This window comes from Microtus oregoni, unplaced genomic scaffold (genome assembly GCF_018167655.1).
Source record: "Microtus oregoni isolate MIOR12 unplaced genomic scaffold, Mior012 000011F_ref0000422, whole genome shotgun sequence".
NCBI classification, from domain to species: domain Eukaryota; kingdom Metazoa; phylum Chordata; class Mammalia; order Rodentia; family Cricetidae; genus Microtus; species Microtus oregoni.
The window spans coordinates 19,250,726-19,275,352 of record NW_024543070.1 but is presented as its reverse complement, the minus strand read 5'-3'; the positions used below and the strand labels follow the sequence as shown (position 1 = coordinate 19,275,352).

The window sequence follows — 24,627 nt, the reverse complement described above, 5'->3', positions numbered from 1 at the left end:
TTCTTTCCTAGAATCCCACAGGTGATTCTGCTGACCACTGAGGTTGGAAAGTTTCTGCTCTAAGGCAAAAAAAAAAAAAAAAAAAAAAAAAAAAAAATTCCTGCTGCAGCAGGGAGGGTACAGGTTAGGAGCCGGAGAGGCAGCTGGTGGTTAGGGGCATAAGCTGCTCTTGCAGAGAGGACCCTGGTTTGGCTCCCAGCAACCAAATAGAGGCTCAAGGCCGTCTGTAACCACAGTTTCAGGAGATCTGGTGCCGTCTTTGGGACTCATGCGAAGTTCACAGAGACAGTGCACTTACACACATACAGGCAAAGTACTCATACACATAAAATAATTAAGACTTTTTTTTAAAGGATACAGAATAGCTGTTAGGGTTCTCTTCTGTTAGGACTGGAATGCTTTTCTCTTGGCACATTTTTTTTTGTTTGTTTTTCTTCTCTTTTTTGTTTTTATAAAGATGGGGTCTCATGTAGCCCAAGTTGGCTTCAAAAGCGCTAAATAGCCAAGGATGGCCTCGAACTCTTGATTCTCCTACCTAACTTCCTAAGTATTGGAATTATCAACACGGGGCTAGTTCATGCCTAACTAGAACTAAGGTTTTCCTGCATGATAAGCTGCCTATTAACTGAGCTACATTCCCGGCCCCATTTGGGTTTTCTTGAAGGCTGAGTGAGCCTTCTTCAATGCTTACTAAATGGAACACAAGCCATGATCTTTTTTTTTTTTTTTTTTTTTTGATTTTTCAAGACAGGGTTTCTCCGTAGCTTTTGGTTCCTGTCCTGGAACTAGCTCTTGTAGACCAGGCTGGCCTCGAACTCACAGAGATCCGCCTGCCTCTGCCTCCCGAGTGCTGGGATTAAAGGCGTGCGCCACCACCGCCCGGCACAAGCCCTGATCTTGGTAGTCGGTAGCAGACTACGTAAATTTCAGTCTGTGGAACAACCCTTCCACATGAGCGTCGTTAACATTAGCCTTATTTTACCACTAGAGAACGCGAGACACAGAAAGTTTGGTCAGAGAACCCCAGCAGAGTGGGGGGAAAAGGGACATTGTCACACAGGAAGCAACTGATGCTGCCTGTCCTGGCCAGGAACCTATGGAAAGGCACGCTACTTACAGCCCCTAAGTGAATAACGTTAACACTTGGCCAAAGAACTTAGGATGGTGAGTTCAAACACAGGGGAACCCTGGTTCATTGCTGGGTTCCTTAAGCTGCTTTTTTTTTTTAAGAGGGGGGGTGTCAGAGAAAGAGAACGCTGGAGTAGTCCCCTCACCCCGTTAAACCCTGATGATCATCACCTTCCCTCTTCTGTCTCTCACTCTCCTTCCACAGACGCACTATTTGCTTTCTTTTTAAATATAAAAAATAAATAAAATATAAAACAGGACCTTTTCTGGATTCAAATTTGGAAACAACAAAGCCTTCCCTTTCTGAATTCCTTCTCCCTTTGGAGTAGAGGGAGGAGGGCTTCGCTGCTTGCGTCAGGGTCCCAGGAGACCTGCGGGAATCCTCCGCCATCACCTCTCTGCGTTTCCCTGCCCTTGGCCTGGCTCCGGGAGGAAAGTGTTACCCCGGAGTCTGGGCGCCTTGGCAGCGGCGGTTCCCTCGGGACTGCGGGGAAGGCCCAGGCCGCCGCGCCTGCTCAGTTCTCACTCACTGCGTCTCAGGCTCTCCCAGCCTGGCTCTGCGCCCAGCCAAGGAAACGGGCGGGGGACCGCGGAGGCGGCAGAAGAGCCCGCCCCGCCTGGATCCCGGGGAAACACAACTGGAGAGACCTCCAGAGGGCAGCACGGAGTCATCGGAGTGTCCTCAGCACCCCAAGCCAGGGGTCGCCAGGGAGTCCCAAGGAAAGTCCCCTCTTTAGAACAGGGCAGGGTCCGCCCGACCTGGGCTGCATAAAGGTCAGGAAGTTCCCAACCATCACAAGAACCAACAGCTCCCGGCGGGGACTCCAGACTGTCCTAGGGCAATCAGGGTCTGCAGTCCAGGTCGCCAAAGGTGGGTTTCTCAACGGCAGGGACCAGGGAATAGATTTTCGGTTCTGGCTGGCGCATTGGGAGCCCCAGGTCTTCACACCCCTAACCTACTGATGGGTGGTGGAATGCGCGCCCGACTGCTAGGCAGCGCCTCCAGCACCAGGGGCCACATCTCTTGGTCTCAGTTTTCCCGGTGACACCTGGAAAGTGACCCTGCCATTAGTGGCGGTTCGGGTCAGGGCCCCGCCTCTCCTGGGCGGCCTCTGCCCCAGCCCGCCCCGCCGCTCCTCCTCTCGGCAGGCTCGCTCCCACGGTCCCCGAGGTGGGCGGGCGAGCCCAGGATGACGGCTGTAGAACCCCGGCCTGACTCGCCCTCGCCCCCGCGCCCGGCCTGGGCTTCCCCAGCCCAGCTCGCACCCGGGGGCCGTCGGTGCCGCCGCGCGCCCAGCTCTACGCGCCCGGCGCCCTCCCCACGCGGGCGTCCCCGACTCCTGCACGCGTTCGGGCTCCCGGCTGGGAACCAAGCAGGGGGGAGGGAAGGAGGGTGGGAGTGCCGACCCGGAAACGCCATATAAGGAGCAGGAAGGATCCCCCGCCGGAACAGACCTTATTTGGGCAGCGCCTTATTTGGAGCGGCCCAATATGGCCCTACCGCTTCCGGCTTTGGGAGGAGGGGCGAGGGGGGTTGGGGCGGGGGCAGGCTGGGAACTACAGGTGCCTGGCCCCGGAGGCCACCGCTGCCATTCCGATACTCGGCTTTCCCAGAGTTTGTGTGTCCGAGATGCTGGAGCGGGTCTCAGAGTGGAGGTGCCCACCGCTCTCGGATGGGGGGTGCTTCACGTCACTCCGGGTCCTCCCGGCCGGTCCTTCCATATTAGGGCTTCCTGCTTCCCATATATGGCCATGTACGTCACGGCGGAGGCGGGCCCGTGCTGCTCCAGACCCTTGAAATAGAGGCCGATTTGGGGAGTCGCGAGAGATCCCAGCGCGCAGAACTTGGGGAGCCTCCGCCGCGATTTGCCGCCGCCGCCGCCGTAAGCTTCCGCCGCCGTAAGATCGGCCCCTGCCCCAGCCTCCGCTGCAGCCCTGCGTCCACCACGGGCCGTGGCCACTGCCAGCCTGGGGGTCCACCTACCCTCCCCGCAGTGTGCCCTGGCGCCCCGTATGTGACCCGGCCAACTCCTGGCGAGTGTGCCCTCAGTAGCTTTGGTCCCGGGCTGCGCCCACCGCCCAACATCAGCTCTCCAGCTCGCTCGTCCGGGATGGCAGCGGCCAAGGCCGAGATGCAGTTGATGTCCCCACTGCAGATCTCTGACCCGTTCGGCTCCTTTCCTCACTCACCCACCATGGACAACTACCCCAAACTGGAGGAGATGATGCTGCTGAGCAACGGGGCTCCCCAGTTCCTCGGTGCTGCCGGAGCCCCAGAGGGCAGCGGCGGTAACAGCAACAGCAGCAGCAGCAGCAGCAGCAGCGGGGGCGGTAGTGGGGGCGGCAGCAACAGCGGCAGCAGCGCCTTCAATCCTCAGGGGGAGCCGGGCGAACAGCCCTACGAGCACCTGACCACAGGTAAGCGGTGGTCTGCGCCGAGGATGAATACCCCTTAGTGACTACCCTAACGTCCAGCCCTTTGCTACAGAGACCTGATCCTAAACGTTAGGCATGGTCCTGGGGTTCCCTCTATTTCACAGGGCTCCGGGGTCTTGTGTTAAATGTCCGGGGATAACCCCCCGCCCCCCGCCCCACCATCCTTGCGGTGCGCGGAGGGCAGAGCGTTTGTTTTGGACTGAGAGCTCAAGCTGCGTGGGTGGTTGGAGGAGGGAGGGGGGTTTGTTTTGATGAGCAGGATTGCCCCCTCCCCCGCGCGCGAGCGGCGCTGCGTGGCTTGCCGCTTGTCCCCAAGGCAGGGCTGAAATCTGTGAACAGGGATGTCCCTGCCGCCCAGGGTAGGGGGCGCGCATTAGCTGTGGCCACTAGGGTGCTGGCGGGATTCCCTCGCCGCACAGCCTTGCTGCGGAGCTCTCCTAGCTGCAGTAGAGGGGGGATTCTCTGTTTGCGTCAGCTGTTGAAATGGCCTCTGCCATTGGAGCAGGTCCAGGAACATTGCAATCTGCTCCTATCAATTATTAACCACATCAGTGGTAGCCGGGCGACCTCTTGCCTGGCCGCGTCTGTTCCCATCGTCCGTCTAGTGATTGCTCTCCAGTAATCAGGCCTCTCTCCTCTCTTTCCTACCAGAGTCATTTTCGGACATCGCTCTGAATAACGAGAAGGCGATGGTGGAGACAAGTTATTCCAGCCAAACTACTCGGTTGCCTCCCATCACCTACACTGGCCGCTTCTCCCTGGAACCTGCACCCAACAGTGGCAACACTTTGTGGCCTGAACCTCTTTTTAGCCTAGTCAGTGGCCTCGTGAGCATGTCCAATCCTCCGGTCTCTTCGTCCTCAGCACCTTCTCCAGCGGCTTCAACGTCTTCCTCTGCCTCCCAGAGCCCACCCCTGAGCTGCGCTGTGCCCTCCAACGACAGCAGCCCCATTTACTCAGCTGCGCCCACTTTTCCCACTCCCAACACTGACATTTTTCCTGAGCCCCAAAGTCAGGCCTTTCCCTCCTCGGCAGGCACAGCCCTACAGTACCCGCCTCCTGCCTACCCTGCCACCAAGGGTGGCTTCCAGGTTCCCATGATCCCTGACTATCTGTTTCCACAACAACAGGGAGACCTGGGCCTGGGCACCCCAGACCAGAAGCCCTTCCAGGGTCTGGAGAACCGTACCCAGCAGCCTTCACTTACCCCACTATCCACTATTAAAGCCTTCGCCACTCAGTCGGGCTCCCAGGACTTAAAGGCTCTTAATACCACCTACCAGTCCCAGCTCATCAAACCCAGCCGCATGCGCAAGTACCCTAACCGGCCCAGCAAGACGCCCCCCCACGAACGTCCATATGCCTGCCCGGTCGAGTCCTGCGATCGCCGCTTTTCTCGCTCTGACGAGCTCACCCGCCATATCCGCATCCACACAGGCCAGAAACCCTTCCAGTGTCGAATCTGCATGCGCAACTTCAGTCGCAGTGACCACCTTACCACCCACATCCGCACCCACACAGGCGAGAAGCCTTTTGCCTGTGACATTTGTGGGAGAAAGTTTGCCAGGAGCGATGAACGCAAGAGGCATACCAAAATCCACTTACGACAGAAGGACAAGAAAGCAGACAAAAGTGTTGTGGCCTCTTCGGCCACCTCGTCCCTCTCTTCCTACCCGTCCCCAGTGGCTACCTCTTACCCATCCCCCGCCGCCACTTCATTTCCGTCCCCTGTGCCCACCTCCTACTCCTCTCCTGGCTCCTCTACCTACCCATCTCCTGCACACAGTGGCTTCCCCTCGCCCTCAGTGGCCACCACCTATGCCTCAGTTCCACCCGCTTTCCCTGCCCAGATCAGCAGCTTCCCTTCGGCAGCGGTCACCAACTCCTTCAGCACCTCGACTGGGCTTTCGGACATGACAGCCACCTTTTCTCCTAGGACAATTGAAATTTGCTAAAAGGGGAAAAGAAAAGAAAGGGAGGGGGAAAACCATGAAAGACAATAAAGGACCGGAGGGAGATGGCCACCAGAAGGGGCTCCTCTTAGGTCAAAGCCAAGTCCTTCCTCTGGTCCAAAGGAGGAGGTCTATTGGCCAAGGGCCCTTTCACTTACTGTCCCTGCTTCCCGTTCCTATTCCCTTTGACTTCAGCTGCCTGAAACAGCCATGTCCAAGTTCTTCACCTCTATCCAAAGAACTTGATTTGCATGGGTATTGGATAAATCATTTCAGTATCATCTCCATCATACGCCTGACCCTGGCTCCCCTCAGTGCTACAACATCAAGTTGGAGAAATGGGTTTGGGTCCTCGGAACCCCGCCTGGTATCTTTGTACAGTGTCTGTGCCATGGATTTTGTTTTCCTTGGGGTATTGACGTGAAGATAATTTGCATACTCTATTGTATTATTTGGAGTTCCGTCCTCACTTTGGGGGGGAGGGGGAGCAAAGCCAAGCAAACCAATGGTGATCCTCTATTTTGTGACGACGCTGCTGTGACAATATGTTTGGAGCATCTTTTGAAGCAGCAGTCCTAGGTATTAACCAGAGCATGTGTCAGAGTGTTCCGTTAACCTCTTTGTAAATACTGCTCGACTGTACTCTCACATGTGACAAAAGTATGGTTTGTTTGGTTTTTTGTTTTTATTTTCTGTTTTTGAAAAAAAAATTTGCCCGTCCCTTTGGTTTAAAAAGTTTCACGTCTTGGTGCCTTTTGTGTGACACGCCGTGCCGATGGCTTGACATGTGCAATTGTGAGGGACATGCTCACCTCTAGCCTTAAGCGGGTAGGAGTGATGTCTTGGGGAAGGCTTTGAGAGAAAAACGAGGAAGAGGGCTGAGCTGAGCTTTGGCTCTCCAGAATGGAAGAAGAAAAAATTCAAAACAAAATTAGAACTCTCAAAAGTCTATTTTTTTAACTGAAAATGTAAATTTATACATATATTCAGGAGTTGGAATGTTGTAGTTACCTACTGAGTAGGCGGCAATTTTTTGTATGTTATGAACATGAAGTTCATTATTTTGTGGTTTTGTTTTACTTTGTACTTGTGTTTGCTTAAACAAAAAGTGACTTGTTTGGCTTATAAACACATTGAATGCGCTTTACTGCCCATGGGATATGTGGTGTATATCCTTCCGAAAAATTAAAAGGAAAATAAAGAAGCTGTAACTGGTTATGTGTTTCCTGGGCTAGGGGGCGGGCTGTGCAGGAACCATTCCTGCCTAAAGGGGATTGAGGTTTTTGTCAGACTGGCTTTACGGATGTGTGAGCATCTGTGTTGGTGCTGGGAACTGACCGTGCACATGTTAAGTAGCACATCCCTTGAGTCCCAGCACGAGGAAGGCAGAGGGAGGCAGATCTCTGTGAGTTCGAGGCCAGCCTGGTCTACAGAGTGAGTTCCAGGACAGCCAGAGAAACCTTGTCTCAAAAAAAAAAGCAGGCACTCCTCTACTCCTGTTTCACTATGTCCAGGCTTTTTCTGTCAGTGTGGTGGACTGTAGCAGCCTGAGGTGGCCTTGTGGTCAGAGACATGAGCTAATGCCACCCCTCATTTCTACCTTTACCCAGAATTGGAAAAATCTGGTCCCTGCCAGATGTTCTTGGGGGAGATACAAGGCGGACAACACAGGCTGACTCAACTTCTCCATCCTCGCATGGCCCCAGCAACTTAGAAGCAGGGGCCAGTTCTCCAGCCAAAACCTTCCAGGAAGGAGAGCTCATCCCTTTGCCAGTTGGAAAGGCCATTCTTGGCAGCTTCCTGGGAGACAGGGCAGGGTGAATAAGAGGTGGCAAAGTGTGTTCCCATTGGATAGGCATACACAGTACAAGGTTTTCTTGACCCTGGTCCCTAAAGGATACTCAGTGCTGGGGTGCTCCTAGGTTTGTGAGCATCTGTCTGCTCAGTGAGAGCCTTTGACTTGGCCATGACAGACAGACAAGAACAGTTCCTGTTCCAGGAATGCAGATGGTTGGGGAGATGGAGATGTGAGCCAAAAATTACAACACGATACGTTACACAATCAGGGCAAGTGTGTGGCTCCCTGGATGCACAAAGACAGGCACCCAATCCAGCTGGGGACTTAGAAGAGGTGGGAAAGTTAAATTGGGCAGCCTAAGTAGGGGTGGACCTCAATGCCTCTGCGTTACTGAGTCGGGGAAGACAGTGGCCGTTAGTGTACAGTGTAGTTAGAATGGAGTGCTGTGGAAACACTACCTCTAACTCCAATGTGCCTCATCTGCGAATTCACCAGATACCCACGATCTTAGGGCACACGGCATGGTGACCTTGGTGTGCTGGAATTCTCCAGTCTTGGCTCCACACTCACCTTCTGACCCCAGACACCCGAGTATCCCTCAGGAACTAGGTGGAGTCAAGGTGAACTCACCCCCACCCCTCTGCTTGCTCTGAGGGCCCTTCAGGTTCTCAGCCCTCACCTCCTAGGTCCTAGGGAATGCCAGTAGTCCCTTAGCATTAGCCTAGCTCTTGTGCATTCTATCCTCCCCTGCCAACACTTTTCTCTGCCCTCTCCCATGAATCCAGATCCCTTAGCCTAGACCAGGGGGAACCAGGCACCTTATCTAGACAAGGGCACAGCCCTGTTAGCCTCCCAGCAAAACTGCCAAGTCCCCACAAGACATTTGTGTTGGCAGACCTCTCCCTAGCCCCGCCTACCCTTCCCCATCTCACTCTAGGCTCCTGCAGGTCTGTGCTTGTTAGACATTCTTTAGAGTTTCTCACCCTGGATTCCCAAGAAACAAAGTGCATCGGAAGTACACTTGTGTGGGAAGGAGGAAGCAAGGACAGTCCCTTTACGGCACAGTGTCTCCTGTTTGAAGACTCTAGGATGAGCTTACCAGACCTGTTTCCCAGAGGGTCCATCTTATCCAGGAGGACTTTTGGTATTGGCCTTGATAACAAGGTCATTCCTAGGCAGATGGCTGGCTGAGAAATTCTGCCAAGCTTGCTAGCCAATTTTCCTCGGTCTTGGCATCAAGGTTTCATTAGATTCTAACACTCCAAACTCAAGTTCTTTTGCATGATTGAAATAAGGCACCACTTAAAAAAAATTGCCCTGTTTTATGGACCAGGAATCTAGGTGTGTTGGCAGGGTCTGTGAATGTAGCTCTTTCGTAGCCTGTACCAGAAGAATCACCCAAAATAAGAAGGATTAATTTTATCTCCTGCTCCTCGGAGGGCCACCTGCAACCCAAGGCTCAGGAAGGCTGTGATCTTAGTAATGGTTGAGATGTGGCATGAATGTTGAACAATGGGTTGTTGCCTGGGGACATTGCCTAGAGTTTCAGGAATATGGGGAAGACCAAGGCAGCATGGAAGAAACAGGAGAGGGAGAGAAACAGGTTTAGATTTGAAGGAAAACAACCACAACCCTCTAGCATACCTCTAAGTTCTCTTTGGAGGGGGGGGGGTGTTAGGGCTCAAGAAAGGTTTTTTCTTTGTAGACCCTGGCTGTCCTGGTACTTGCTCTGTAGACCAGGCTGACCTGGAACTCAGAGACTGACCTGCCTTTGCCTCTTGAGTGCTGGGATTGCAGGCATGCACCACCACACCTGGCTCCTTCTAAGTTCTTTTTTTTTTTTTTTTTTTTTTTTAAATATTTATTTATTTATTTATTATGTATACAATATTCTGTCTGTGAGTATGCCTGCAGGCCAGAAGAGGGCACCAGACCCCATTACAGATGGTTGTGAGCCACCATGTGGTTGCCGGGAATTGAACTCAGGACCTTTGGAAGAGCAGACATGCTCTTAACCTCTGAGCCATCTCTCCAGCCCCATCCTTCTAAGTTCTTGACAGGTCTTTTTCTTTTGGATTTCAGGAATGTTCCATCCCATGCAATTCGAAAGATTCCACTTGGAAGGAAAGAAATTGGCCTGGTTGCCAATGTTCCAGCTTTCCTATGAACTTCGTTCTACCCCTCCTGACTCACAGAAGAAATGGGGCCAGGTCAGAGGACCACAGGCTGGGAATTCTCTGCCAGGTCCCTATCCCCATCTAACTGAGAACCTAGCATCATGCTAATATTGGCACTGTTGTGGGGGGATGGGCAAACGGAGACCGCAGTGTCCTAAGGGAAATGAGACCAAGTCCCAAGGAATCAGATGTCAATAACATTTAATTTCAACATTTTACCCAGAAACCTTTGGGTACGGTGGTGTGGTGATTTCCTCCAATTGAAACACCCCTTCCTGGAGGGAGGAAGGTGGTCCTGAGACTCAGGAAGTCAACAAACCTCCCAAGGTTAAGAATGCTGAAACTCACAAGTTTCACAAGCCCCTCCCCCGCAAGGTTATAAAAGTGTATAGGAAGGCTAGTGAAAGGAGGCGCCCATCGGCAGAGTCCCACAGAGTGTGACCCGCCTGCTACCTGCCGGTTGCACAGGGAGATGCAGGGCGGCAGTTTTCATGAAGCCTGAGCCATGCTGGGGTGAGCTTTGAACCACTCATGTTCCTGTAAGTAACCTCTAACCTGATTTCCTGCAGGTAACTGCAGTGAACTCATTGGCTCACCATGCTGGACTTGGTGGGATCCTTTGATCCACCGCCAGTGCCCTCCCTGTGTGGGGAGAGCAGCCCAGTGTTCAGGTCGCTGTGGAAACGTTTCCTGAAACAAATGCCAGTAAGGTTTTTGTCTTCAGGGGCTGGAGAGATGGTTCAGCCCCGAAGAGCCCTTGTTCTCACAGAGGACCCTGGTTTGATTTCCAGAAGCAACACGGCATACTGCAACCATCCACAACGCCAATTCCCGGGGAGCAGACACGGGCTTTTGGGCAGGCACTCACGGGGTGCACAGACATACATGCAGACAAAACACTCATACCCATAAAATAGTTCATACCTAGACAGCAAGTCGGGCCCGCTGTTTGAGCTGATTTCCTCCCAGTCCTCCTTTCCCAATCGTGGGACTTAGGAGAGACCTTTCTGGTAAAGTTTAATTGAGATAATCACCTGCCTTAGGTCAGAATGATGGCTCCAGTTTATCTCGTTTTCCACTTGTGGGCTGTCTCTTCTCGACCCATCCTCCTCAGCACTAAGGAGTTTGATTCTATTTTTAATTTATACGAAGTTTTTGTTTTTAGCATTTTATTTATTTGTTAGTGTGTTGAAGGATGGCTCTCTCCTTTTACTGTGGGTTCTGAGGACTAAACTGTCTTTGGAATTTCCTGCTTGATGAAAATGTCTGCTGGATACTATGGGCCTGAAGGCTGAAGATGGATGCCCCAACGGTACAAAAGAACTTCGGGTGACTGTCCAGGCAGCGAGATGTTTCTGTCATTTCTAGAGTTTTCTTATTTCTTGTTTACTTAGGTAGTATTATATCCTTCTGGAGTCTTTGATAGAGTTGAAGAATGAATAGATAGTTATAGTTTTCCTTAGTTATGATAAAAGATAAAATAGATATAAATATTGTAACTGTAATTCTTGCTTGACAACTGTTTTGCTATATGTAATTTTACTATGTTAAAGTTAAAGCCTTTCTTTTTTGTTTAAACAGAAAAAGGGGAAGTGATGGGGGAGTGTCATATATCAATCTGTTGATTTCATTGGTTAAGCAATAAAGAAACTGCTAGTCCCATTTGATAGGCCCACCCTTAGGTGGGTGGAGTAAACAGAATGGAATGCTGGGAGAAAGAAACTGAGTCAGGGAGTCGCCATGATTCTCCCAGTCCAGGCAGACGCAGGCTAAGATCATTCCTGGTAAGCCAGCTCTTGGGCTACATAGATTATTAGAAATGGGTTAGTCCAGGTGCGAGAGCTAGCCTAGAAGAGGCTAGATAGAAATGGGCCAAGCGGTGTTTAAAAGAATACAGTTTCCGTGTAATTATTTCGGGGCATAAGCCATGTGGGAGGCTGGGGTGCTGGGGACGCAGCCCCGCCGCTCTTATTTCAACAGGGAATTGAACCCAGATCCTATGGAAGAGCAGCCAGTGCTCTTTCTGTTTTTTCTTTTCTGAGATAGGGTTTCTCTCTGTAGACCAGGTTGGCCTCGAACTCACAGAGATCCACCTGCCTCTGCCTCCTGAGTGCTGGGATTAAAGTTGTGCGCCACCACTGCCCAGCTCAGTCAGTGCTCTTAACCACTGAGCCATCTTTTTTTTCTCTTTCCCCCAAATCCTCACAGATCGTCTCTCTCCCTACCCACCAAAACTCATTTTCTCTGTCTCTAACGTTTTCCCAAACAAAAATCTAGGAAAAACAAAAATAACAAAAAATGAAAACCAAAATGCACAAATGTAAAAAAACAAAATAATATGCTCACACACACACACAAACACACAAAACAAACAAAACCGTGGGCCTTGTCTTGGAGTATGGTTGATAAACACAATGACTCTCCATTGGAAAGTATTGATTTCCCCTTTCCCAGCAGCTATCAATTGCAAATAGTTTCTTCGGTTAGGGATGGAACTTTGTGTCCACTACCCTTCCTCAGTGCTGGGGTTTCGTCTGGCTTGAAGCTGTGAAGCTGTGTGGGTCTTCTGTGTGCTGTCAGTCTCTGTAAGGTGTCAGGCAGCACCTCTGGCTCCTATAATCTTTCTGCCTTTCCTTCATCGATCCCTTGGCCTTGGGGGAGGGGTTTGACCTCCCCTTTCGGGCTGAGCGCCCCAGCGTCTCTGCGCATGCTTCAGCTGTGGGTTTCTGTGTTAATTACCAGCTACTGCCAGAAGAAGCATCTCTGAGGAGTGTTGAGCGAAGCACTGGTCTGTGGGTACAGCAATATGTCATTAGGAGTCATTTTATTGCTGTGCGCCTTTAGCAGAAAGACGGTGTTTTCCCCTAGGGCCATGCCCTATATCGTCTCGGGTTCTTGGCCGCTTTTGCAGGGTCAGGTATGTGCTCCGTCTCACACAGTGGGCTGTAAGTCCAATCAAAAGCGGTTGGTTACCCTCATCCCGTCTGTGCCAGTGTATCTCGCAGGTAGGTCACTTTTGTAGGTTGCAGGGTTTGTACCTGGGTGAAATTTATGATTACTTTTTTCCTCCGGTAGTGTACAAAGTATCTTCCAGCACCTTCTAGCCAGTAGGGTGAAGCCTCTAGTCAGGCACTGGCTGATTTTTCCATGTTTGATGACGTAAGTGGTGTCTTCAATATGGCCTTGTCAACAGGTTATGAAGGTGACCAGTTGCCTTAGCAATAGCGTACGTTTTGTGGGAGGCAGACCATGAGACCCCTTTGGCCAACAACTCAAGCTATAACCCATTCTTGACACTGGAGGTTTTATTTGCTGGCATAGTTGGGGCATAGTTTCCCCCGTAATGTAGTGACTCTTGAATCCCCTCCATGCACTCAGAAGGCATCTACAGAAGTAGTAGGTTTCTGTGTGGCATTTTGTGTGTTTATTTGATTTCTCTAGACAGGATTTTTCTCTATGTAACCTTGGCTGTCCTGGCCTCAAACGGTCTGCCTCTGCTTCCCAAGTGTAGGATTAAAATCATACACCACCACCACCCAGCCCCCATTCATTTTTTATATTGCTGTATTACAAACTTAACCCCACTGGTTTGTGTATTCCTGGTAATGAGATGTCTGGGCGAAGCAAGGTATATTGTCAGTATCTCCTCATCTCAGCAAGCGTGCATAAGGCCTTGGGAATGCTCTGTATGGAGGAAAAGTACGTGACAGAAAGCGGGCCAGAACATTCCAGAGTCCAGAGACAGTCCTGTTTTTACAAAGGAAGAGGCAGAGGAGTAGATGATTATCTTACTGTTCTATTGCTGTGATAGGGTACCATGACCAAGGCAGCTTATAAAATAAAGTATTTATTTGGGGCTTACAGTTACAGAGGGCTTGTGTCCATGGTCTTTATCGTGTGGAGCATGGCAGCAGGTGGCAGTCAGGCACGGTGCTGGAGCTCACATCTGATGGGCTTTCGAAAGCCCGTCCCAGTGACACACCTCCTCCTGTAAGGCCACACCTGCTAATCCTTCCCAAACAGGTGCACAGTTCCACCAGCTTCCAACGCAACATTCAGTTATGGATCAGTGTGTCTGGGTGACTGCCATTCAAACCACCACAGTGATACAGGGAGTCGGCCCAGGAGCCTGCTCTCAAGAGGCCACTTCTGTACTTCTCCGCCAGTTAGTTTTCTAGAATACTAGATCTGCTCGCTAGTTGTCACGTTTCTGCCTCATTCTGGGATGGTTTATGTAACTATAGGTTGGAGAATCAGCTGTTCAGAGCATAGGCTGCCCTGGCAGAAGGCTCAGGCTTGGTTCCCAGCACTAACATGGCAGTTCACAAGTGTTTGTAACTCCCATTCCAGGGGACCAGACACAGTCTTTTGGTCTCTATGGACACCAGGAACACATGTAGTGCACAGTCATGCATGCAGAACATTCATGCATGTAAAATAGCACAAATCAGTCAGTCTGACCTCTAGGTGCACACTGTGCCATGCACACAAACACACATATGAAATTTAAAAAAAAAATTAGCTAGCTGGGTGGTGGTGGCACACGCCTTTAATCCCAGCACTCGGGAGACAGAGGCAGGTGGATCTCTGTGAGTTTGAGGCCAGCCTGGTCTACAAGAGCAAGAAGGTCACCTCAAATCCAAGGCCATTTTGGTCTATATAATGAATTCCAAATCAGTCCAAAATACAGGGTAAGACTGTTGCAAAAACAAAACAAGGCATTACTTTTTCTTAGGGCTGGGCTTGGTAGCACATGCCTGTAATCTCCGCCTAGCACTTGGAAACTAAGTAGGAGGATTGAAAGAGAGAGCTCTGGGCTGGCCTCAGCTCCATCACAGTGACATACCACACACACACACACACACACACACACACACACACACACCAGCCATGTGCATAAACATTAGATACTCCTGGTGAAAAATGTAAACGCACCTGCGGTGGTTTGAATGAGAATGGCCCCCACATGCTTATGTACTTGAATACTTGGTCCGCAGTTGGTGAACTGTTTAGGAAGGATCAGGGGGTGTGGCCTTGTTGGAGGAGGTGTGTCACTGGGGGTGGGCTTTGAGGTTTCAAAAGCTTGTGTCAGGCCAGGTCTCAGGCTCTTTTGGGTCAGTTGTAAGCTCTCAGCTACTGCTCCAGCGCTGTGCCTGCCTGCTCCTGTGCTTCCTGGCGTGATAATAATAATAACCTCTGAAACTGTAAGCAAGCCCTTAATTAATGCTTCCTTGTATAAGTTGTCTTGATCATGGCATCTCATCACAGCAACGGACCTGTTCCTAAGACAGCATCCTACCTTTCTGTATATGCTAAAATAAGTCAAAAGCCGTTGACGTCGTGAACCTCATGCATGGCTAGAGGAAGAATGAACTGGGGCCAGCACTTTCCTGAGGAACCAGCATGGCCGAGAGCTTTTAATAATAGCTCGCGCCCTCTCCTTAGCGAGTCTGCCAGGATTGCTGCTGGTTACAGTACTACTTGTGGTGGGAAAAAATGAGTATAAAAATCCAGTGAGTGACAGCTGGAATAATAAAGTGTTATATGATATGATTGGCTACAAGACAGTTATAAATCATGCTCTAGGATGGGTCAAATGGCTCACTGGATAAAGGCACCTGCTGCCAAGCCTGGCGACCTGAGTTCAATCCCCAGAACCTATATGGTAAGAAGAAAAGTTGTCCCTCTGACCACACCGTAACACATACATGCACACATACAAGCAAATAAACACTTGTGATAAGTAATAAGTTATTTATTGATCTGAAAGAGACTTATAATGCTAAGCAATAAGCCGGTCATAGTGTACCAGCACTCAGAAGGTAGAGACAAGCTGGTCTACATAGCTGGTTCTCAGCTAGCCAGGGCTATGTAGTAGGACCCTATGTCCAGACAATAAAATAAAATTAGTATTAAGTAATCAAATCTACATGGAGCCGGTCATGGTGTTGTTTGCCTGTAATCTCAGTACTCAAGAGACTGACCCAGGAAGATCATGAGTTGAGACCATTCTGGGCTGTCACAAGTCCTAGTCCATCCTGGGTTACATAGTGAGACTCTGGCTCAAAAATAAATAAGTCTTAGATGGCATTGTTCCAGTTTTATCAGATACATGCACACATGTAACACCACCTTGAAACCAGTCTATAACTTGAACCTGAGCTGGCCTTGAACTCACAGAGGTCTGTCTGCCTTCCACTGCCTCCCAAATCCTGGGTTACATCATGACTAACTCACATAAATTCGATTTTTTTTTTTTTTTGAGACAGGGTTTCTCTGTGTAGCCCTGGCTTCCTAGAACTCGATTTGTAGGCCAACGTGTCCTCAGATTCAGAGATCTGCTTGCCCCTGTCTCTCAAGCACTGGGACTGAAGGTGTGTGCCACCATGCCTGGCTTATAAATACAGTCTTAGAAGAGGATTATATATGTAATAATCATTTCCTTAAACCTGGTGTACCATGGAATCTTTGTGACGGCCCTCTGATGGAGTATTTGTCTCTTTTCAGGGGTCTGCCCCTTCAGGAACCGAGCGTTAAAGGAGAGGGCTGAGGCTATGAAGGGGGGTGTCTTCTGGGGGCTCAGGGCTCTGGGCTGTGTATTAGATGGTGTATTAGTAGTCCCTGAAGAGTGATGCTTGTTAGGTGCTGGCAGGAGAGAAGCGCCAGACAGTTGCCACTGGCTTCTAAATCTCTAGGCAATAAGGCACTGGTTTTTCAACATGTGGGTCCAGGACCCTTTCACGGGGTCACCCCAGACCAAAGGAAAGCACAGATACTGAATTACAATTCCTAGCAGTAACAAAATTACAGTTATGAAGTAGCTACAATGAAAATAATTTTGTGATGGGGGTCACCACATGAAGAACTGTATTAAAGAGTCAAACTAATTTAGAAGGTTGAGAACCACAGCTACACCGTTTTCAAAAACCATACAGACTGGGCAGGGTGGTCCCCCCTATTAATCATAGCGCTCAGGAGGAAGAGGCAGGTGGAGTTCTGTGAGTTTGAGACAAGCCTGGTCTATATAATGAATTCTAGGCTAGCCAGAGCTTCAGTGTGCACAGTGAGGTCCTTTCTCAAAACAAAACAACAACAACAAAAGAACCGTAAGGCACAGAAATGAAGAAGCCGGAGGGCTGGAGAGATGGCTCAGTGGTTAAGAGCATTGTCTGCTCTTCCAAAGGTCCTGAGTTCGATTCCCAGCAACCACATGGTGGCTCACAACCATTTGTAATGAGGTCTGGTGCCCCTCTTCTGGCCTGCAGGCATACACACAGATGGAATATTGTATACATAATAAATAAATATTTAAAAAAAAATAAATGAAGAAGCCGGGCCTGCTGGTACGGGCCTATAACCCCGGTTCTTAGGGATGCTAAGGCGGAGGATTACAAATCCATTGTCCCCTAGTAACAGCAGGCTTCAGTCTGAACTGTAGAGTGAGACCCTGTGACACATGAAGAATGTTTGCTTAGTAGGCCCAAGGCCTGAGTTTGATTCTATGTTTGTTTGTTTGTTTTTTGAGACAATGTTTCTCTGTGTAGCTTTGGAACCTGTCCTGGAACTTGCTCTATAGACCAAACTGGCCTTGAACTCACAGAGATCCGTTTGCCTCTGCCCCCCGAGTGCTGGGATTAAAAACGTGCACCACCACCCACCTGGCCCTGAGTTTGATCTTTATCACAAATGGGAAATCAAACAAACCGAGTTATTTAATTTTCTGAGCTGCCTCATCCTGTCTATCCTGTCTACTATCTGTCTATTCTTCTTAGATACCTACCTACTTACTGTTGATTACCCAGGCTGGCTCCAGACTCTGGATTCCAGAGTCCTCCTGCCTCAGCCTCTTGAGGAACTGGGGTCACAGGTGCATACCACTAGGTCCCACTTTCTCTAACTATTTCTTTTAAATTATTATTAGATTGGTGTGTAGTGTGTGTGTGCGTGTGTGTGGTGTGTGTGTGTGCCTGTGTTTGCCATAATGTTTGTGTGGAAGTAACGGAGAACCTTCAGGAATTGGTCTCTCCTTCCACTGTATGGATCCCGGTGATTGGACTCAGGTCATCAGGTTTGGTGACGAGGTCTATTACCTGCTGAGCCATTGCACTGGCCCTTCCTCAGATGTATCGTAGAAAACTGGTGAGATCTCTGTGTTAGCGTCGGTGTTAGCCAGGCGGTCTCGGTTATTCACAGTCCACCGCTCCCTCCAGAGCACCCCAGTTTAGTGGTCGCTGAAGAAAGAACCCGTGTGACTTTCTTGAGAGCACAGAGTGGCGCTGGGCCATCCAGACTCCCTTGGCTCTTCCAGCTGTTTGGTCAGAATTTATTCCCCAAACATTTAGCAAATACCAGTTTTATGTCCAACCCTGAGCACAGAGAGAGAAACAAGGTAAATAGTCTTGGGGAAACCCAGAATTGGGTGGGGGGATATTTGGAAAGAAATAATTAGCAGACGGTGTGTGTATGAAAGGTGTGTAGAGGAGGAGTGACTAATTCTGTCCAGGACAAGGATGCTGGAACAGGGTGGAGAAGGAAATTGGGGAGTTCACAGGAGAAGGTCTCACAGGCGAGGGGAACAGTAAGTACCCAGCAGAGGCGCCTCAAACTCTGATATCAGAAACCAGCGCATTAATGGGGGTGTGGCCAGGAAGCAGGCAGAGGAGGAGCAGGGAATGCGGCTGGAAAGGCAGGTTGGGGCCCGATTTGGAAGAGCTTTAGTGATGGCCCAATAGGAGCTGGCGCCTCATGTGTGTGAAAGGCTGCGTGCGGCGCCCTTCTCAGAAGAACCCAAGTGCCCGCCCTTGACCCAACAATTAAGATAATGACAATAATTTAGACTAATCACTCCAGATTTCATGCATGCCTTTAGTGTTAGGAGTTCCAGGCCAGCCATGCTTAGGCTGAGTTTAAAGCCACCACAGCCCTCCTGCCTTTCCGTCTCGGGTGCTGGGATTTCAGGTGCGAGCCACTGTTTTAGTTTGCTTTCTGTTGGCGCGCTAAAACACCATGACCAAAAGCAACTCGAGGAGGAAAGGGTTAAACTCAGCTGACAGCTTGAAGTCCATCATCCTGAGAAGTCAGGGCAGGAACTCAAGAGAGGCAAGGACTGGAGCAGAGACCATGGAGGGTTACTGCGGACTGACTTGTTCCCCGTGGCTTGCTCAGTCTACTGTCTTAGACAACCCAGGACCCCTTGCCTAGGGATGACGTCACACAGCGGGCTGGGCCCTCCCACATCAATCATTAATCAAGAAAATACCCTACAGACTCGCCGACAGGCCAATATGATTGAGTCATTTTCTCAATTGAGGGTCTTTGCACATAGCTCTAGCTTGTATCAGGCAGATAGAAAACTAACCAGGGCCGGGCGGTGGTGGCGCACGCCTTTAATCCCAGCACTCGGGAGGCAGAGGCAGGCCGATCTCTGTGAGTTCGAGACCAGCCTGGTCTACAAGAGCTAGTTCCAGGACAGGCTCCAAAACCACAGAGAAACCCTGTCTCGAAAAACCAAAAAAAAAAAAAAAAACTAACCAGGACAGTCACCAGGCCTGGCTCCTGCATTCCCTTTAATCTTTAGGTTTCTGTCAATTAGAGCCACCTTAGACTCCATTACTCAACTTTAACTCAATTTTCTCTAAGATAGAATATTTATGCATCGAACAAGCCAGGCATGGGGGTGCACGCCTTTTATCCCAGCACTCAGAAGGCAGAGACAGGCAGGTCTCTGTGAGTTCGAGGACAGCCTGGGCTAGTGAGTTCTAAAACAACCAGGGCTATATAGAGAGACCCTGTCTCAAAACAAAAACCAAACAAGATTATCTATGCATTTAAATACACCCTGATTTCATGGACGAGTCGTGACCCAAATCAGGCACCCATGTAGACAGACACACAGACACACAGACATACACACTGTTCTCCCCAGTGTTGGGGATAGAAACTCCAAATTTTCCAGTATTCGCAGAAGCAGGTGGGACTTGCACAATGAAGCCGTTTCTATCTGTCAGGCAGTTCAGAACTCAGCATTTCACAGCCAGCCTTGGTTTTCTAGCACCTTCTTCTCCTCACCCACTAGACAATACCAAAGCAAATCCCACACATCACATGACTTCCGTCTACAAATATGTCGGGACATCTTCATCTTTATAGACTTTTATTTATTTATTTATTTATTTTTTGGTTTTTCGAGACAGGGTTTCTCTGTGGTTTTGGAGCCTGTCCTGGATCTAGCTCTTGTAGACCAGGCTGGTCTCGAACTCACAGAGATCCGCCTGGCTCTGCCTCCCGAGTGCTGGGATTAAAGGCGTGCGCCACCACCGCCCGGCTAGTCCCACCACTTTCCTATGAACTGGCTGTGCAGCTGAGAGGCTGGGTCAGATTCAAGTTTTAGGCGATGCTATGCACTTTCTACTGCAATGAAAGGAGTACAGAATTTCTGGGTTTTCCCCTTCTTTGCCTCTTTTTAACTGCCCAGATATAATTCCCAAAAAATATAATTCACTAGACATTTCATTTTATTTTTGTAAAGATTTATTTATTTTACTTTGTGTGCATTTGCCTGCATGTTTGCATATGCAGTATGTGTGCTTGGTACCCATGTCAGAAGAGGGTGCCAGTCCTCCTGGAGCTGGAGCTACAGAGGGTTCAGAGCCACCGTGTAGGTCCTGGGAACCTCACCCAGGCTATCTTAACTTGGGAGCCATCTGGCATTTTAAATTGTTCTGTTGGGGGCAGGGATGAGCTGAGCTGGCACAGGAAGGTCTGGGTTGATCCTCTGTGATGAATAAAACCAGATGTGGTGGTGCACACTTGCCCTTGGGGGTAAAAGAGGCTGAGAAATTCAAGGTCATAGTCCAACATGTTGTGATTTTAAGGCCATTCGGTGCTGTGAGAGACTGTCTCACACAGCCTAACCTATGTAGATGAAGTGTACACTCTAATGACTTTCAGTATCTAGTGCTGTAAAGTGATTGTCACCATTTCATTCTAGAATACTCAAACCATCCCCAAAGCTATGTCCCACGTAGCTGCCACTGTCATCCACCAGCGCCTGCCAACTGCTACCCCCATTTTCTGTCTCTCACCATTTCCTCCTTCTGGGGGTTTCTACAAAAGGAATCACGGTATGTGACATTTTATGTCTGGTTTCATTCACTTAGCATGAGATTTAAAGGCACACCCATGTTGTAGCCCTGGTCCCTACTTCAGTTCCTTCTCACGGCTGAGTAATATTCCAGTAAATGATTATGGCACATTTTATTTATCCCATCACCAGTTGGAGGGCATTTGGCTTGGTGCCACTTGCCAAGTATCGTGAACAGTATTGGTCCTATGAGCATCATATCCAGGCTTCTTATGAGCACATGCTCTCAGTTCTCCTGCTGGTCGTCTGTTTCTGTGACGTTACCATTGTTGGGTGTAAGCCCTACCAGATTATAGTGCTATAGAGAGCCCGTCTACTGCCCACCGACGGCTCCAGGAGCCTTTCCCCAACCCTGGCTCTGTTGTTGTTTTGTTTTTAGGGTTGACTTCCTGTCTTGCATCAGCTGGTCTTGGCTGTCAGGGCTGAAAGAATTCTCTCACCTCAGGTGCCCGAGTGCTGGTGCCGGCTCCCCATTATTGATGATCCTTGTCTATGATCTCATTAGGTGTTGCAATGACTTTTGTAGTCCCGCCACCCCGTTTGCATTAATTAGTCAGGATTTTTCTAAACTGAATCATAGATGCGAGGAAAAGGTGAACTAAACCATTCTTCCTTTCCACTTACGTTTATTGTGTGACTTTTTAATTTATGATTAATTTCATAGATGTCTAAGTGTATTCTGATTATGTCCCCCCCTTCAAATTCCTCCTTGATTCCTTTGCACCCTTTTTTATGGGGGGGGGCAGGGTGTCCTGTAGCCCAGGAGAGCTTTGGACTCATTGCATAGCTGAGGTTGGCCTTGAACTCCTGATCCTCCTGTGTCAGCATCCCAAGTGCTGGGATTCCAGACATACATGACCATCCTCAGGAAGATTAATATCTGATTCTTTTTTTTCATTTATAAAATATTGATATCTTTTAGGTGCTTAAATGGTCAAGGGTCTCTATAACGTTGCAAATAAATAGTTGTGGCTGCTGCTGGCCGTAGTCTGGTTGTTGCTCAGCTGAACAGCTGCTTTAATAAATAAACCTGTTTTCTTAAAAAAAAAAAAAAGTTAGGCAGTGGTGGTGCATGCCTTTAATCCCAGCACCCAGGAGACAGAGGCAGGTGGATCTCTGTGAGTTTGATGGTAGCCTGGTCTACAGAACAAGTTTCAAGGCAACCAGGCATACACAGAGAAACCCTGTCTCAGAAAAAAAAAATATATGATCCTGAAGCCAGAAAACAAAATATATTGTAATCTGTACCTGGGGGAATGAAAGGGTAGCTAGCTACTTAACACCGCAGCAAACACTTCCTGAGATGGTCAGCAGCTGCCTTTGAGAGCCCCTGAGTTTGGTTCCCAGCACCCGTAGCAGCTGGCTCATGATCACCTGCAGCTCCAGCCGCAGAGGGACCCGACCCCCTGGCCTCAGTGGGGTACACATGTCTACACCCTGACACCCGCATATACATAATTAAAAATTATTTCAAAAAAAAGAAATTCCCTTTTCCCTCGCGTTTTCTTACACAGGTGAATGCCGTTTCTCTGCTCAAGCCTTCTCCCTTCCAACTGATCAGTCTCCATGTACCATTCTTTCGGACTGCACCCCAAGTGCCCCTTATTCTGTATTCTAACAAAGACTGGGGCCCCAAAGGCCAAACTCCTAATGTGTGAGTGGGCACTGCTTCTGAGCTGGACATCTTTTGTAGGTGGGTGAGAGAGTTTTTCTTTTAATGGAGAAACCTAGTAACAAATCTCGTTTCCAGCACCCGTGCTGTCTGCAGTGAGCATGCATTACCCACAATGGAACAAAAGGTAAGTGCTTAAAGTGCTTAAAAACTAAACAAAAGAGAGGCCGGGGAGGAAGGAAGCAGTGTGTTCTCCCGGTTTTCCAGCGCCCTTTCCTCTCCACAGACCACATCCTTGACTTTCTGTTCCAGGGAGAGTGGAACCTTTCCTCTGTCTCAGAGTTTCAAGTGTTTCCCACCCCCTCAGGCTCCTGCATGACTTTCAGAAGCAGTCTGCAGAGGGCTCTGGGGAACGATCATCCGCGGGAGACTGGCGTGTTAAGTGTGTTAACTAGCAGTGATGGCTATTCTAGCTCTCAGACTAAACTCACCAAGACACGGCACTGGGCACTGCTCCGTTTAGACATCTGACTATCTCTCAGGGAACACTCAAGGGTGGGAGAGGTAGTGGAAACCTCTCAAGGCTCCTTCCTGCCCCAGGGATCTGTGACTGACAGCAGCTCTTCAGGCCCAAGGCCTTATTGTACCCCTGCAGGCCCATGAGTCCAGTAAAGGCTCTGATGTTCGTCTGAGTGAAGCCCAGATTTTTGTGGTGTCAGCCTTCCCGAGCAGGTAACTCAAAGAAGGGAAGAAGCCTGAGTCAAGAGGCAGCTGAGGCAAAGCAGTCATACACAGGTGCCCCAGGACCACACACATCCGAATTCTAACCCTTTGCCCTGGCACTTCTGGCATTGGTGATGGCAGCCATATTCTCTGCCCTTGCACGGGAAAGCAAGCTGCAGGGCATCCCCACCCTGAGCCTCATCTGAAAAACTTTTTTTTTTTTTTTTTTTTTTGGTTTTTCGAGACAGGGTTTCTCTGTGGCTTTGGAGCTCTTGTAGACCAGGCTGGCCTCGAACTCACAGAGATCCGCTTGTCTCTGCCTCCCAAGTGCTGGGATTAAAGGCCACCACAGCCCGGCCTGAAAAACTTTTAAGTTACGTTCATTTGTTTAGTGTAGATAGGTATGTGACTGTGTATATCTAGAGGTTAGCTTGTGAGAATCGGCTCATGAGGGTCTGGGGGACCAAATTCAGGTAGTCAGACTTGGTGGCAGGCTTGTCATTTTGGAGGGAGACATACCGACAGTTGAATGCCAGCAGGAGAGGGAAGGAGATCTGGGATTCTCTCCTTCCTGAGACCGGAATCTCTCTACTCTTTAACCCGGGGCCTTGGTCTGGCCCTTGCTGAGCCAGGCTCTGCCCAAGGTTCATTTCAGAGACTTCTGTAATCCCGCAAGGACCAGTATCAATCTTGCCCACCTACAGTGGTGGCAGCGTGACACCAGATTCTTCCTAGCCAGTGAGAGAAGAAGTGGAAGTTTCCTCCCTTTCTCCAAGCCTCTCTTCCCCTCCCTTTTGCAGGGGAGCTGACTGCGCTCCCTTGAGGGACTGAGGGAAGCCACGCTGGCTCTAATGTGATTTTGCCTGGCTGGAGCTGGCAGCTGAGAACCACTTTCCTGGGCTTGCCCTCTGCTGGGAAAACTCCATGACGGAGACAAGGCAGCTGGCTTGAGGGTGCTTTGGAGCCAGAAGGGCCACACAAGAACATCCAGGCCCAATACAGATGCCCAGGCTACCTTTCTTTCCCGAGCACTCCCTAGAAAGCCAGTGCTTTGGGGGAAGGTTTGCTTGCTCGAAGCACAAAAGGAAATACAAAGAAGAAATAATAGAAGAGAGAGAGAGCGAGAGAGCAAATACAACAGAGTATAAGACTTCACACAAAAGATGGGGGATAGAGGCTCTGAAGATCAAAGGTTTAATACCGCCGCTAGGCCATGTGATTTTGGGTCATGCTACTTAATGTTTGCCCAAATTCTAACTCCCCAGTTTCTCTAAGTGTTCTAAGACCTCATAGAGTTGAGCAGGGACTTAGTTGATACACTTTGTGGGAAATTGGAACGCAGGAGATAGTCAATATTCGTTTATTCCACAGATGACTGGAGAGAAAAAAAACCCACTGACGTCTGGAGTCTTTGTGACTTATGAGTCTTGCTCTACAGCAATGGCAGCTGTAACTGCTGCTCAATTTGCTGGGGGCCTGATTGTATAGTCAGATGTTTATCAGGCACTAGTAGCATCCCCAGGCTCCAGAACTGGTTTCTCTGGTGGTTCAGGACTGACACACAGGGAGGGAGAACCAGGGTGCATCTCCACTGAGCCCTGAGCACTCTGGGAACTGGTCCTTCCTTCCTGCTACCAGGGACACATTTCTGTTCCCGG

General features: G+C 49.6%; 1 protein-coding gene across 1 annotated transcript; it reads left to right on the top strand.

Moving 5' to 3' along the window:
* Positions 1-2,978: 2,978 nt before the first annotated feature.
* On the top strand, positions 2,979-6,720 carry LOC121453637 (early growth response protein 1). Its single transcript, XM_041660539.1, has 2 exons — positions 2,979-3,546; positions 4,216-6,720. Exons 1-2 carry the CDS (start codon positions 3,240-3,242, stop codon positions 5,517-5,519), a joined length of 1,611 nt encoding a protein of 536 aa, XP_041516473.1. The 5' UTR covers positions 2,979-3,239; the 3' UTR covers positions 5,520-6,720.
* The last annotated feature ends 17,907 nt before the right edge of the window (positions 6,721-24,627 follow it).